Below are 14,041 nucleotides of genomic sequence, written 5' to 3' on the forward strand. Positions count from 1 at the left end.
CAACAGTGGACGTCCACAGGCTGATGATGATGATGATAGGATAGTAAGAGTTTGTCTTCTTCCACAGCGAACATCGCAATCCTCTGTACCGGGTACAGTATGGGATGGACGGCGCCGGTCAACATCAAGCTGACCTCCAACGACACGTCGCAGTCGCCCCTCGAAGAGAAGGCGACCAGCGATGAGATCGCTTGGATGGGTTCCGTGCTCAACATTGGCGCTATTATTGGTAAGAAATTTCACCTTTTTCGGTCTAGTTTACCTTAATTTTGCTATATTTAGCATAGGGTTAGCCAAATAAGGCCAAATAAGCCAAAGGTCGCGTGCGATGCCTAAGATATTTTTGTTGATTTGATGAGCAGAGCGTGGAACTGAGCTTGTGATGGATGCACGGGTTATTCGAAATAAACACTTTTATTGACCAGTCTCAAATTATATTAAATATTAATTAAAAAGATACAGAGAGCGTCCGTCATGTTTGGAGGGCGAAACCAAAGAGAACAAGTAAGTATAGACAACATTCAATGATAATATTAACATGGATATAAAGCCGTATATAGACTTTCCAACACTTCCCCTTACGGCTTACATATTATGTCCAATACTATACAAATAATCATTGATACAAATAAATGTAAGTCCAAAAAAAAATGTATACAAAAACAATATTCTACTATGTAAAGGTAGTAGTTGTCACTTCTACATTAAGGAAAAAATGTATGTCAAATATGCATATAAAATAACATTCTACTATGTAGAGACAGTCATTTTCAAACTCATATTCTCAATGAAGCTACAATGTTTCTGTACACACAGAGGTTTAGTCAATACATCAGCTATCATCTTGTCTGTAGAAAGGTACTTTACTGAAATAGAGTCATTCTTAATTAAGTCTTTAACAAAATGATATCTGATATCAATATGTTTCGTTCTTTTATGACAAAATTCCTTACATTCTAAAAGCTTATGTGCGCTTTGATTGTCATTGAATACAGTGCAAGGAACTTCCTTATGTACTATTTCTGAAAGCAAGTTTTTTATAAAACAAACATCTTTACAAACATCACCTATAGCTAGGTATTCTGCTTCTGTACTCGAAAGTGCAATACAGCGTTGTTTACGTGATTCCCAGTTAATAGTATTATTACCCAGCTTAATGACGAAACCAGTAAACGATTTTCTGTCATTTTCGTCATTACCCCAGTCGGCATCGGTATATGCTCTTATATCCAAGTTAACACTTTTTACATAACATAAAGAGTAGTTAATTGTACCAGCTAAATACCTAAGAATACGCTTCGCCGCAATCCAGTGGGAGCTATCAAAGCTGTTGTTAAACTGGCTTAACTGACTACATGCAAAAGTGATATCAGGTCTAGTACATACAGATAAATACATAAGACTACCTATCAGCTGCCTGTAGTTATAGGTCTCATCAAGTATACAAGCACTTTCATCTTTAGGTAGAGTCAACTTTGAATTTAAAGCCATAGGTGTCGCAATAGGTTTACAATCTTGCATATTAAATCGCCTTAACAGTTTCTTAATATACTCAGTTTGATCTAAACACAAAGTTCCCTTTGACCTATCTCTAGTGACTCTCATGCCTAAGCAATTTTTCAACGGACCTAAGTTCTTGACATTAAACTCTTTCACTAAAACATTCAGCAATTCAATCTTAACTGAGCTGTTCTTAGAATAAAAAACATAGAAATCATCTACATATAAAGCTATGATAACAAAGTCATTGTGAGATCTTTTTGTGTAAATACATGGTTCACATAGAGACTGTTTGAAACCGTTATCTACAAGTACACTGTTTACTTTTACATTCCACATCTTGCTAGCTTGTTTTAAACCATATATGCTCTTTTGTAAAAGACAGACACGATTATCATTCTTACTACGAAAACCCTCAGGTTGTTCCATGTATATAACCTCATTTAAGTTACCATTCAAAAATGCAGTTTCTATATCAAGATGATCTATTTCTAAGTCCATTTCATTAGCCAATGAAAACAAAATTCTCATAGATGAATGGCGAACTACAGGAGAAAAAGTTTCGTTATAATCTATTCCCTGCTTTTGAGTAAAACCTCTGGCTACAAGCCGCGCCTTAAATCTATCAAACTTTCCATCAGCATCATGCTTTAGTTTATACACCCACTTACATTTGACAACATTCGCGTTAGTAGGTCTACTCACCAACTTCCATACCTGATTTGACACCAGGGAGTCATGCTCAGTGTGCATCGCATCAATCCAATTGTTACAATGTGGTGAAGCGATAGCATCCGCATAAGACTGTGGTTCCTCTAATAAGGTATGCTGAGTTAGCATTGAATAGTCTTCATACCTTCGTGGTGGACGTCTTTCACGAATAGGACGACCGGACAAACCAATTGTAGCTTCACTACGCGGCTGCACAGCTTCCCCTCCACATGACACCTGGCTAGATGACGTCAGACGCTCATCACGTCCATCATCAGCAGACTCGCCACTTGAGATGGGCTCGCTCTCACTTAATGTCTGGTGGTCATCGTCATGGACTCCATCTGAAACATTTGTTAAATTATTGTTAGTTTCATTGTTAATTTCCACAATAGTATCATGACGTTCAATTGCCTCAACATTATTATTCATTAAATTATTGTCATTTAAAATAGAATAATAATAATTATCATCAGAAATTTTCGGTCCATTATCATAATAAAACTTATTCTCTATAAAAGCTACACTACGGGATAATATCACAGTATTAGGACTAGATGGCTCGCATAAACGATAGCCTTTTGTACTCTCACTATAACCAACGAAAATAGCTAATTTTGCCTTAGCATCTAATTTCTGGCGTTTCTGTGATGGATTTAGACAGTATGCAACACAGCCAAACACCCGAAGGTGACTGAGATCTACCTTAGATCCACTCCAAACCTCCTCAGGTAAACGTCCCTCTAAAGCTACTGTGGGAGCCCTATTTTTTAAGTAAATAGCAGTCATAACTGCCTCTCCCCAATAACGCTTGCAGAGACCTGACTCGCTAAGCATACATCTAACTCTGTCTAGCAGCACACGATTAAGGCGCTCGCTGACCCCGTTTTGTTGCGGACAGTAAGGGACAGTACTCTGATGTACAATACCTTCCCTTTTCAGATAATCAGAGAAGTTTTTATTAAAATATTCACCACCTCTATCGGACCTTAGAACTTTAATTGACAACCCTAACTGTTTCTCAGAATGTGCTTTAAAAGTGATAAAATGTGACATTACCTCAGATTTGTGCTTCATGAGATATCCAAAAGTCTTCCTAGTGTAGTCATCTGTAAAGGTCACTAGGTATCTCGCTCCACCCCAGCTCGGTTCCTGCATCGGGCCGCAGACGTCACTATGTATGAGTTCCAGTGGTCGATTAGCACGCGTCGCCTGTCCCTGCGGATAAGATGCGGCCGACATCTTCCCCTCAAGACATGCCACACAGTTGTTTAAGTCTTCATCCTGAAACATCACACCACATGCACCATCCCGTAAACATTTCATACCTCGGAGACTAAGGTGTCCTAGACGTCTGTGCCACAACTCCGCTGGAGAACCTGCTGCGACTATGGCCCTCGGTGATTCCTGGCTACCTTCCAGGAACAAGGAGTGATCCATGGGCGAGAAATTGTTAGTTTTCACATTAACACAAACGTTTAGTTTATATAAACCATTACAACGTACAGCACATGCAATTAGGTTGCCAACACCAGTGGTTTTGCTCTTATGGTTATAAATTAGACAGCCTCTCCTATCAAATATAACTTCATGGCCACTCTCAACTAATTTTGATACGGAAATTAGATTACAAGAAAGTTGGGGAACATACATTACATTGGACAATGATAACGGACTCACCTGCTGTTTAACTTCTAAATCAATATGCCCTCGACCTTCACAAGTAATTTCAGTATTATTGGCTACTTTGACGCTAAGTTTACATGGTATAAATTTTTTAAAATAACATTGGTTATTAACCATATGATTACTAGCACCACTGTCCAAATAAAAGTCCTGTGATGGTAACTGAGCTATGAATGCAGACACTAGGTTATTAGTCGCGGCACTAGCAGCTTTCGGATTCTTCTTCATACGCTTTAGCTTAAAGCATCTGGATTTTCTGTGTTTAGTACTGTGGCAGAAATCACAAAAGACAGTTCCATTTTTGTTGCTTATATAAGCAGCGGTATTAACAGAAGTTTTTCTTGAGTATTCTTGAAGTAGTCGAGCCTTGACGAGTTCACTGGAAATCTGATTTGTGACAGTAACTGTTGATAAACTTGAAACAAGAGTATCATAGTCAGACGGAAGTCCGCTGAGAAGTATCTCCGCCACCTCAGCATCCTCAATAGTCCTTCCAATGTCTTGGAGCTGCTGAACTAATGTGGTGACATTTTGTATATATAAACTCATCGAACTAAAATCAGCAAACTCAATCCGATGCAACTTCCTCAGCAATAGGACACGTCTATATAGGCCTCGATCCTCAAACACTTCAGAAAGTTTTTTCCAAGCTGCAGCAGCCGAAGTCTCATTCCTTACATATTGATATAAGTCCTTTTTGATGGATAAACATATTCGTGCAAGAGCACGTGCTTGACGCACCGCGTCATCGTCTCGTCCCTCAACTGCGTCCCACAATCCTTCCAGTATGAGAACATTTTTAATACAAAATTTCCAAGTGTGAAAATTCGAAGAACCGTCGAGTTTTTCAAAGTTGTTCATGCGGGTTAAATCACCCGTACATGACTCCGACGAATCCATTGACCCGGCATACAATCTCAATGCTCAAAACAAAATGTCTTCCGTTCGGTTACACTTCTATGTTTAAAGTCTGGACTCTGGGACACATAACCTGTTGATTTGATGAGCAGAGCGTGGAACTGAGCTTGTGATGGATGCACGGGTTATTCGAAATAAACACTTTTATTGACCAGTCTCAAATTATATTAAATATTAATTAAAAAGATACAGAGAGCGTCCGTCATGTTTGGAGGGCGAAACCAAAGAGAACAAGTAAGTATAGACAACATTCAATGATAATATTAACATGGATATAAAGCCGTATATAGACTTTCCAACAATTTTTAAGTATATATTATAACATAATATCTACTAATGTTTTTTCATAATTACTGTCTATCTTTGCTGTACCTATTCTACTCCCTTTATAACCTCTCGCACTGCCAAGGGTCACTGGTAGAGATCTCTTATAGAGATAAGTGCTTCCCTGTCCACTTTTTCTTTCTTTTTATTTATATTGTTACAACTTTCTGGTACAAAAAAAAAAAGATATCATAAGATGTGTAAATATGCAACGATAGAGGATGAACAGCTGGACCTTGGCAAAAAAACTAAGTTTAAGTTAAGATTAGATTAGAATATTATAAATTAGCGTTAAAGATGTTGCAATATAAACAGCAACAGGTAAAAATGTTGAAAAAAAAACTACTGGGCTATCACCGCTAGTCAAAGGACTTCTATTACTATCAATAGGAAAGAAATATCATAGCTCTGGCTTCGTCCGTATAGTTTTGAATATTTTTTCCAGGTCCTTTTATCGGCGGTTTCGCCGCATCGAGCATCGGTAGAAAATGGGGTCTTATGTCTTCGGCGGTACCCCTGTTCGTCGGCTGGATCCTAGTGGCCGCTGCCACAAACATGGCGTTTCTATACGCAGGCAGGATATTCTGGGGTATCGCTGTGGGCATGCTCTTCACTATATCGCCCATGTACTGCGCGGAGATCGCTACGGTTAGTACCCACATAAAGTATGTGCCACTGTTCTGTTCTACTGGGTCTTATAGCTCACACAGGCTGCGTAAGCGAAGACGTAGCGCGTACCATTGCGTTGTAATTTAGGGAACTGTATGAAACATGGCACACCGCTTGCGTAAAGCGTGGATGTATGCGTAACTCAGTTGTTTGGGGTTAGGTGCCCACGCACTTGAACTGAACTCAGCGCCACGCACTATAATCTCTCCAGTCGCGCCGCGCGGCAGTGACGTACGCGCGTCGCGGCTGGAGAGAATATAGTGCGGGGCGCTGACGCGACGCGCAGTTCAGCTGCAGTTCAGTTCGAGTGCGTGGACACCTACACGCATCTCTACGCACGTGTCACGTGTACGCAATTTGTGTGAATCGGCCTTTAGTTGTACGGTACGGTTAGCATGCAGAGTAGAGTCACAAAGTAAGGATAGTACCTATGGTGTTTCTTACGCAGCGTCTAAGGTCTAGACAGAGCAAAGGCTACTTTGTCTAAGAAACTTGCCAATTGGCGTCGTTTCTGATATGTTTCTGATCATGTCTCTAAGTTTTTTAGTTTGAAGGTTTGAAGTAAAAAATCTTGTTCTTTTTCATATTGCTGAAAAGGACGGGAAATGAATTTAAAAAAAGAAGTCTTTTAAGTGCACCTTGCAAAAGAGATCATTAAAAACAATAGTGACCCTAAAGTCAAGAGGTTTAACAGTTTTAAATTAAAGTAAGTCTGTATGTCCTTTTCTTATTATATTAGTGAGAAAAAGATGTAAATACTCTCAAATATAGATGCCATCAGAATCAGTACCATTGGAAAAATGTATATTCTAATTTAAATATGCATTTCAGTATTGTGCTGCTTGTTAGGTATTGTATTCAGAATATACAGGCCAGTCGACATGTCAAGATAGGTTATCTCGACCTATTTCGACAATGGGTCACCCGACGCGACGTATTTAAATAACAGGATACACGATGTTAACCACACTATGAATAGATCGGTCATTTCCAGAGGGGTCAATGTCAACGACCTCATATAGCCGGTTCACATTGAACTATTTACTATTTTCAGTATGCTAATTCAAGTGCGTCACTCAGTTATTTAATGAGTACTAGAGGATACCCGCGACTTCGTCCGCGTGGATTAAGATTTTTGAAAAATCCCGTGGGGACTCTTTGATATTCCGGGATAAAAAGTAGCCTATGTCAATTTTCAGGATGCAAGCTACATCTGTATCTTTCACATAAATCGGTTAAACGGGCCTTTAAGAATTCCGTGGCTCTCTTTGATATTCCGGGATAAAAAGTAGCTTATGTCCGTCCCCGGGATGTAAACTAACGGCCGTATTCACAATCATTCTATGAGATCTCACAGTGCGCTCGAACGCATAGTGTAGGTTCCACCAATCAGATCATTGTAAATTGACATGATACAGTCATCTGATTGGTAGAACCTACACTATGCGTTCAAGCGCACTATGAGTCCTCACGGTAACGTTTGTGAATACGGGTGTTATTCTGTACGAAATTTCATCAAAATCGGTTAAACTGATGGGCAGTGAAAAGCTAACATACAGACAGGATGACACACTTCCGCATTTATAATATTAGTATGCATATGGGCACTGCGCGCTCCACCTTAGGCTGCATCATCTCTTGCTTGGTATGATTGCAGTCAAGCGTAAGCCCAGTTAGTTATTAAAAAAAACAGATGGGTTATATTATGAGTATTATCAAGATTTTCATTATTTTCATTTGTTCGCAGGTCGACTCCCGAGGTGCGCTGGGCTCTTTCCTGCAGTCGTTCATAACAGTGGGTTTCCTGCTGGTATACGGCGCAGGGCCGTTCATATCGTACCACGCGGTGGCCTACCTCGGTGTGGCGGTGGTTGCTGTGTTTGCTGTCTCCTTCTTCTTCATGCCAGAATCACCAACATACTATCTTTTAAAAGGTATGTTTTCTTGATCTGATGATGATATAATTATGATAAAAGGGTATAGGTTTAATAAAACTGCAATACCCCTTTTCCAAGCCGCATGGGCGGTTATTTATAAGGGCTTTTTGCCAACGTCCCAGAGCCCGTAGCTATACAGAGCACCCAGCCGCCGTAAGATAAAATGGATAATATTGTGACAAAATAAAAAAAAACGTATCGCATCATCACTTACCGCCAGGTAAAATTGCAGTCTAAGGCTACTTGTACAGTGTAATGGAATAAAATATTTTTTGAACAGATTATTTAATATGTTCAAATATTTTTTTACGACATACGAGACATACTAGTCGGAGCGATCAGGTATGGAAGGAACTATGACCGAGCGGGTGTAGTAAGATCGTCTAGACCCAGAATGGGTGGAGTCATCGAAAGAAAAGCAAAAGAACAAGGAGTAGACAAAAAGGAATTTGTAGGAAGCCAAGGGGATACCCAGGGATCACATAAGGGCACCAACAAGAGAAAGGAAGGATGGAGAGACTATGAGCACAGATTTACGATATACTATGTAAAACTGTGCTATGAGTGATGGTGGGTTAGAATCCGAAACGCGCTGCTGCGTGACACGGCGTTTTTTCATACAATGAGTTTAGCCGGTCATAGATACGAGTATCACACTAATATTATAAAGGCGAAAGTTTGTATGTGTGTGTTTGTGTATATGTTTGTTACTCCTTCACGCAAAAACTACTGGATGGATTTGGCTGAAATTTGGAATGGAGATAGATAATATCTTGGATTAGCACATAGGCTACATTTTATCCCGGAAAACCAAAGAGTTCCCACGGGATTTCGAAAAACCTAAATCCACTCAGACGAAGTCGCGGGTGTCAGCTAGTAATTTATATTAGCCATAGCCGTACTATCCGCATTACTTTTTACAGACAGAAATGAAGATGCAGCGCAATGCCTGATGACACTCCGCGGCAGATCCCGACAGGGCGTGGCGGCCGAGCTCGCTCTGTTGAAAGCTGACGTCACTGCCTCCATGGAGAAAACTGCCACGGTGAGCACTGGACCATCATCAACCGATACACATCCAGTATTGGACATTATAGGGCCACATGCCACGGTTTTGCGCCACCCACCATCCAGCAAACTTGTCAGAGTCATCAGGATAGGAGGGATATTAGGGTCCTGGTCAGGGAGGTCGCCATTCCAGCAACTTGGAACCTCTACGTCTGTTCGGTTTCTCGAATTATGTGCCTTGTCCATTGCCACTTTAGCTTCGCCACTCGCTGAGCAATGTCGGTTAATCTGGTTCTCTTCCGATTGCACGAAAATTATGAAACGGCTTACACAAATAAACTTCTCAAAAGCCGGCAATGCCTTAGAGGTTCCTCCGGAGGAAAAAATTACTTAGAGGTTTTTTATATCACTATCAGTAGGTACCTAGCTTATTTTACCCCCTTAGGGGTTGTTTTCAAAAATTCTTTAGTCTCTTAGGTCTTCGTCACAATAGCTATTTGCATGCCTAATTTCAGCCCGATCCGTCCAATAGTTTGAGCTGTGCGTTAATTAATATATCAGTCAGTCAGTCACCTTTTCCTTTTGTGTATTTAAATTTCATGTTGATGCACGCATATTCACTTAAAACCTGTAAGACCGTCGTAGTATCATGCGAAAGGATATCTTTTCCCAGAAACCATGCAAAAGGATAACACCACATTAAAACCTCTCTTTCTGTCTCCCTCCATACCCAGATCAGAGACGTGTTCCACGGCAGCAACTTCAAGGCGTTCTACATCTCCTGCGCGCTGGTGTTCTTCCAGCAGTTCAGTGGAATCAACGCGGTCCTGTTCTACATGACAGATATCTTCAAAGCTTCAGGCACTGACCTGGATCCATCTATCGCTACAATCATCATTGGTGCAGTACAGGTAAGCCACATTTTTACCTGACCTCCAAAGGGAGACATCAGGTATTGAGGGATTCCTACCAAGTAATTTTTTTTCAGTGAGCAACCTCAGTAGCATATTGGCTAGCTCTTAGATCTCATCAGAACACACCGTTGTTACATGACACCTGTTTACGTCTTGTAACAGGAATTGTTCCTAAACTCTGCGCCACTTCAATTCAACTATCGTACTAAATGACGAAGGACTGCATCCGTACGTAGTAGAAATTCCACGGACACGTACGAAGCGATTTGCCTCCTCGTTCCTAAAACCGCTAGGATGGAATGCCTTTCCAGCACAAAGTGTCCCGCTAATTTTAACATAGGTATACCTTCAATCGTTCGCAAGCGCGCTCCATCTTAGGCTGCATCGTCACTTGCCAGCAGCTTTACTCTTTAAAAAAACTTCTCGAGATCGCAAGATATGAGCTTGAACCTCTAAAAGGATAGGTCAATCACTCTTGTTATTAAACAGAGCCAAGGCAAAAGATGTATGAGGGCCTCTTGCCATGCATCACACTAATATTATAAAGGAGAAAGTTTGTATGTGTGTGTGTGTGTGTGTATGTTTGTTACTCCTTCACGCAAAAACTACTGGACGGATTGGGCTGAAATTAAGAATGGAGATAGATTATACCCGGGATTAGCGCATAGGCTACTTTTTATCCCGGAAAATCAAAGAGTTCCCACAGGAATATTAAAAAACCTACATCCACGCGAACGAAGTCGCGGGTATCAGCTAGTGTTTTATAAAAGACGATGAGCATGCCTGTGCCAACGAGCTACTTTGATATGACAGAAGACATTACACATTTTATTCGTTAACAGCTGGTGGCGTCTTTCATCACCCCGTTCGTAGTGGACCGTCTGGGCAGGCGTATCCTGCTTCTTGTATCCTCATGTGGAACTGCCATTGGAAGTGTGAGTATCTTGTTATTCAAGTGATTAGAAGACCAACTGTGTCCATCCATCATCTTCAAAAAAAAGTTGGGGGATAAAATAACCTTATATTATGTTGCCCCATTTTTTAGGGTGAAAAATAATAATTTGGAGGGATAAAGTAACCTTATCAGTTTTTTTGGGACTGTACACCATGAATCATGATTCCATTTTTATTTTCTGATATCAGTTTAGGTGTTATTGCTCATACATTTGTTGTACTAAACTCCGCAGTTATATGACTTAGGCCACAGACCCTATAATGGCCTTATAATGTTGTAATATCTTTGTTAACTGCATTTAAAGCAAATAAATGATTGATTTGATTTGATTGGATTTGACTATCAGAATTTTGCCGGATTGCTTCTGATGTTCGCAGAGTCAGCACACCTCAAAGATTTCTGACAGTTAAATTCTAATATGCGATGTTTAAATACCATGCTTATGACGTTTATGTATTTCTCCTAGACTCTGCTCGGCATGTTCTTCCTACTGACATACACTGGCAGTCCAGTCGCAGAGAAGATCAGCTTCCTGCCCATCCTGGCCTTGGTTCTCTTCATCGTCACATACTGCTGGGGTCTGGGTCCTTTGCCGTGGGCGGTGATGGGCGAGCTGTTCCCCATCGAGGTGAAGGCGGCCGCTGCGCCCATAGCCACCGCCTTCTGCTGGATCCTGTCCTTCCTCGTCACCAAGTGAGTTGACTGATGCTTTACATAGTTACCCATTGCTGGGCCTGGGTCCGTGGGCGGTGATGGGCGAGCTGGTACCCATCGAGGTGAAGGCGGCCGCTGCGCCCATAGCCACCACCTTCTGCTGGATCCTGTCCTTCCTCGGCACCAAGTGAGTTGCCTGACGGTGTATATGTATAGTTACCCACTGCTGGAACCTGCCTAACTCTGGCTGCTGAGAGTGTTTTGACCACCAAAATCATGTAACCTTTTTAAACTAACCTGGACTTCATTTTTAAAAAAAACAGGCGTCAAATCGGGAACCTCATCAGTCATCATTGTATAAAATCTTCCTCGTTTACTGAGTGTTGATATGGTACAATCCTGTTTCCAGGTTCTTCCCATCCATCTCGGAGTCGATCGGCATGCACGTGGGCTTCTTCATCTTCGGCGCGTGCTGCGTGGCCGCCTTCTTCTTCACACTCTTCGTAGTTCCTGAGACCAAGGGCAAGAGCTTCCAAGAAATTCAGGCGATGCTGGGCGCAAAGTGAGTGTACCAAACAATCAGTCTGTTTTCATCCACAACAAAGAACGAAAGAAGAATGTTTTAAGTATTTCTTAAATTGTACCACATCACATCATCTTATAACTAACAGTTGGTATCCATATATCGGCAGAACTAAACCTGGACGTAGTCGTTGGCATCAGCTATTTGTTACAGAGATACTGAATCAAAGCCTCAATAGCTCCGAAACACGAAAGATCGAGGGTTCAAATCCATGCCGACAAAGTCGCTGTAAAAAGTTACATGAAAATGTTTTTATCATTAACTTATACATTTTCTTTTTCCAGGAACACGGAGCCTGAAAAGGCGTAAGATCTTTTCCAGTGCAGAGAATACAACGAATTTAAATATTAATAAATTAAAAACATCCGTAAAATTAAGATACATTTTAATTACTTATTAAGATTATTTTACTACTATTTTGTAAAACGAATGATCAAAATGGGACCAAAAAAAATTATAGGTAATTGTTTTGAATAAATTGGCAAGATACTGTATCTAATGGTATGGCTCCGTTATAGGAATTCGGCAAATGACTCACTTGCCAGCAAGTCTGATTGCAGTCAAGAGCTTGCATTAGTCTGTAAATTTAAAAAAACCCCAAAAAAAAAACTATTTTTTTTCTTCTCGTCTGGCTTTACATAGACTAGCCAATGTCAGGTTTGTTAAAAAAAAAAAAACTATTTTGTAGGAATTCTAAAAACCTATAGTCGCTGTAACCCGAATGGTTGGAATATCATGAATCGTTTGTCGAATTCGATTTTTAAAACGCGATTAGAAATGTGTGTATCTCTTGTATTTTTATACCTAGTACCTACGTAAGTAAATTAAATTATTTTATGAAATTTGTAGGTAATTATAAAAAATATACGTAAAAAATTAGTTGATAGACAAAAAGTCGGTTACTATGGAGTAAGAGAGGTAATCGTTTTCTAGTCTCATGATAAAAATTATTTTACAAATTACAAAGTGTAGATAGATTAGATTCGGCAATTTTCAACGATCATTATATATTATTATAAATAACTAATCAAATAATTACATAATAATAACTTTATCCTATTAAATTTAATTTAATGAAATACATATGTATACATTCCTAATAATTTATGATGGTTTTTATAAGATGTTTTCATGGGCTGGTCCACATACCTAGATATAATTTTACCCCATTTCCTATAATATAGGGGTAAATAGATTAAAAAGTTCATAGAAAGGCACTATTATTATTATTTAAGTCGAGATTTTGTAATAGCCAATTACGAATAAGTAGGTTTTTACAGTTTGACAGTTATCTATAGATATCTGTCAAAAATGTTTTTGGCGGATAAAAAAACCAGACCTTGGTCACAGTTTACGACAGTTAGGGAACTTCTAACTAAACGTTGTGGCTTCGACGTCACTAGCAGGCGTCAAATGTCAGTAGGTACATTTGACGCTAGGTAAAAAAATAAAAAATGCCCATTTTTTTATTTCACCCATTGCCTAATATTTGACATATCGTCGATTCAGCATCAAACCTCGGCTGGTCTTCGTCTGGTAGGAGGCTTCGGCCGTGGCTAGTTACCACCCTACCGACAAAGCCGTGCCACCAATCGATTTAGCGCTCCGGTACGATGCTGTGTAGGAACCGGTCAGGGGTATGGGTTTAATGAAACTGTCATACATCTTAGACTGCATCATCACATACCATCAGATGAGATCGTAGTTAAGGGCTAACTTGTATCAGAATAATAAAAAAACCCGAGAGTTCCCTCACTATAGTTCACTGTGCCTTGGTCTTAGGCCGCGATTACACCTGTAAGTTTTACTCACGTAAATAGCTTACGTAACTAATTGTGAGCTAACTAATGTAAATGTACATATAAGAGTGTTTACATTAATTATGTCGGAAGTTAATCGTGTAAACTATACGCGCAAATTTACTAATGTAAGTGAAAAGTATTTACATTAGTAAATTTGTCGTAAGTTACTCATGTACCTAAGCTACTCACGTAAGTAAAACTTACAGGTGTATCTGCGGCCTTATACATATAGTTAAGGGTTATACGTATAGTATAATAAGATATAGTACATACCAAAGTACAAAACTTAGGCATCGCTAGGTAATATTTACAGTAGCCGCCACGAAAGTTGAAAAAGTACGCTTGTGCAGAATAGAGATTACAATCTATTTTTCTAAAAT

General features: G+C 39.9%; 1 protein-coding gene across 6 annotated transcripts in view; it reads left to right on the plus strand.

Moving 5' to 3' along the window:
- LOC123877799 (facilitated trehalose transporter Tret1) overlaps positions 1 to 12,446 on the plus strand; it is a 57,366-nt gene extending 44,920 nt beyond the window's left edge. For all 6 annotated transcript variants that reach the window (XM_045924697.1, XM_045924698.1, XM_045924696.1 and 3 more), the window contains 9 exons: positions 68 to 229; positions 5,585 to 5,787; positions 7,556 to 7,742; positions 8,669 to 8,790; positions 9,488 to 9,664; positions 10,510 to 10,602; positions 11,089 to 11,315; positions 11,686 to 11,838; positions 12,144 to 12,446. In XM_045924697.1, the coding sequence (XP_045780653.1) occupies positions 68 to 229; positions 5,585 to 5,787; positions 7,556 to 7,742; positions 8,669 to 8,790; positions 9,488 to 9,664; positions 10,510 to 10,602; positions 11,089 to 11,315; positions 11,686 to 11,838; positions 12,144 to 12,168 (1,349 nt within the window). In that variant the 3' untranslated portion in view covers positions 12,169 to 12,446. The remainder of the gene's footprint in view (positions 1 to 67; positions 230 to 5,584; positions 5,788 to 7,555; positions 7,743 to 8,668; positions 8,791 to 9,487; positions 9,665 to 10,509; positions 10,603 to 11,088; positions 11,316 to 11,685; positions 11,839 to 12,143) is intronic.
- Positions 12,447 to 14,041: the final 1,595 nt, after the last annotated feature.

Source organism: Maniola jurtina, chromosome 24, assembly GCF_905333055.1.
Source record: "Maniola jurtina chromosome 24, ilManJurt1.1, whole genome shotgun sequence".
Classification (NCBI taxonomy): domain Eukaryota; kingdom Metazoa; phylum Arthropoda; class Insecta; order Lepidoptera; family Nymphalidae; genus Maniola; species Maniola jurtina.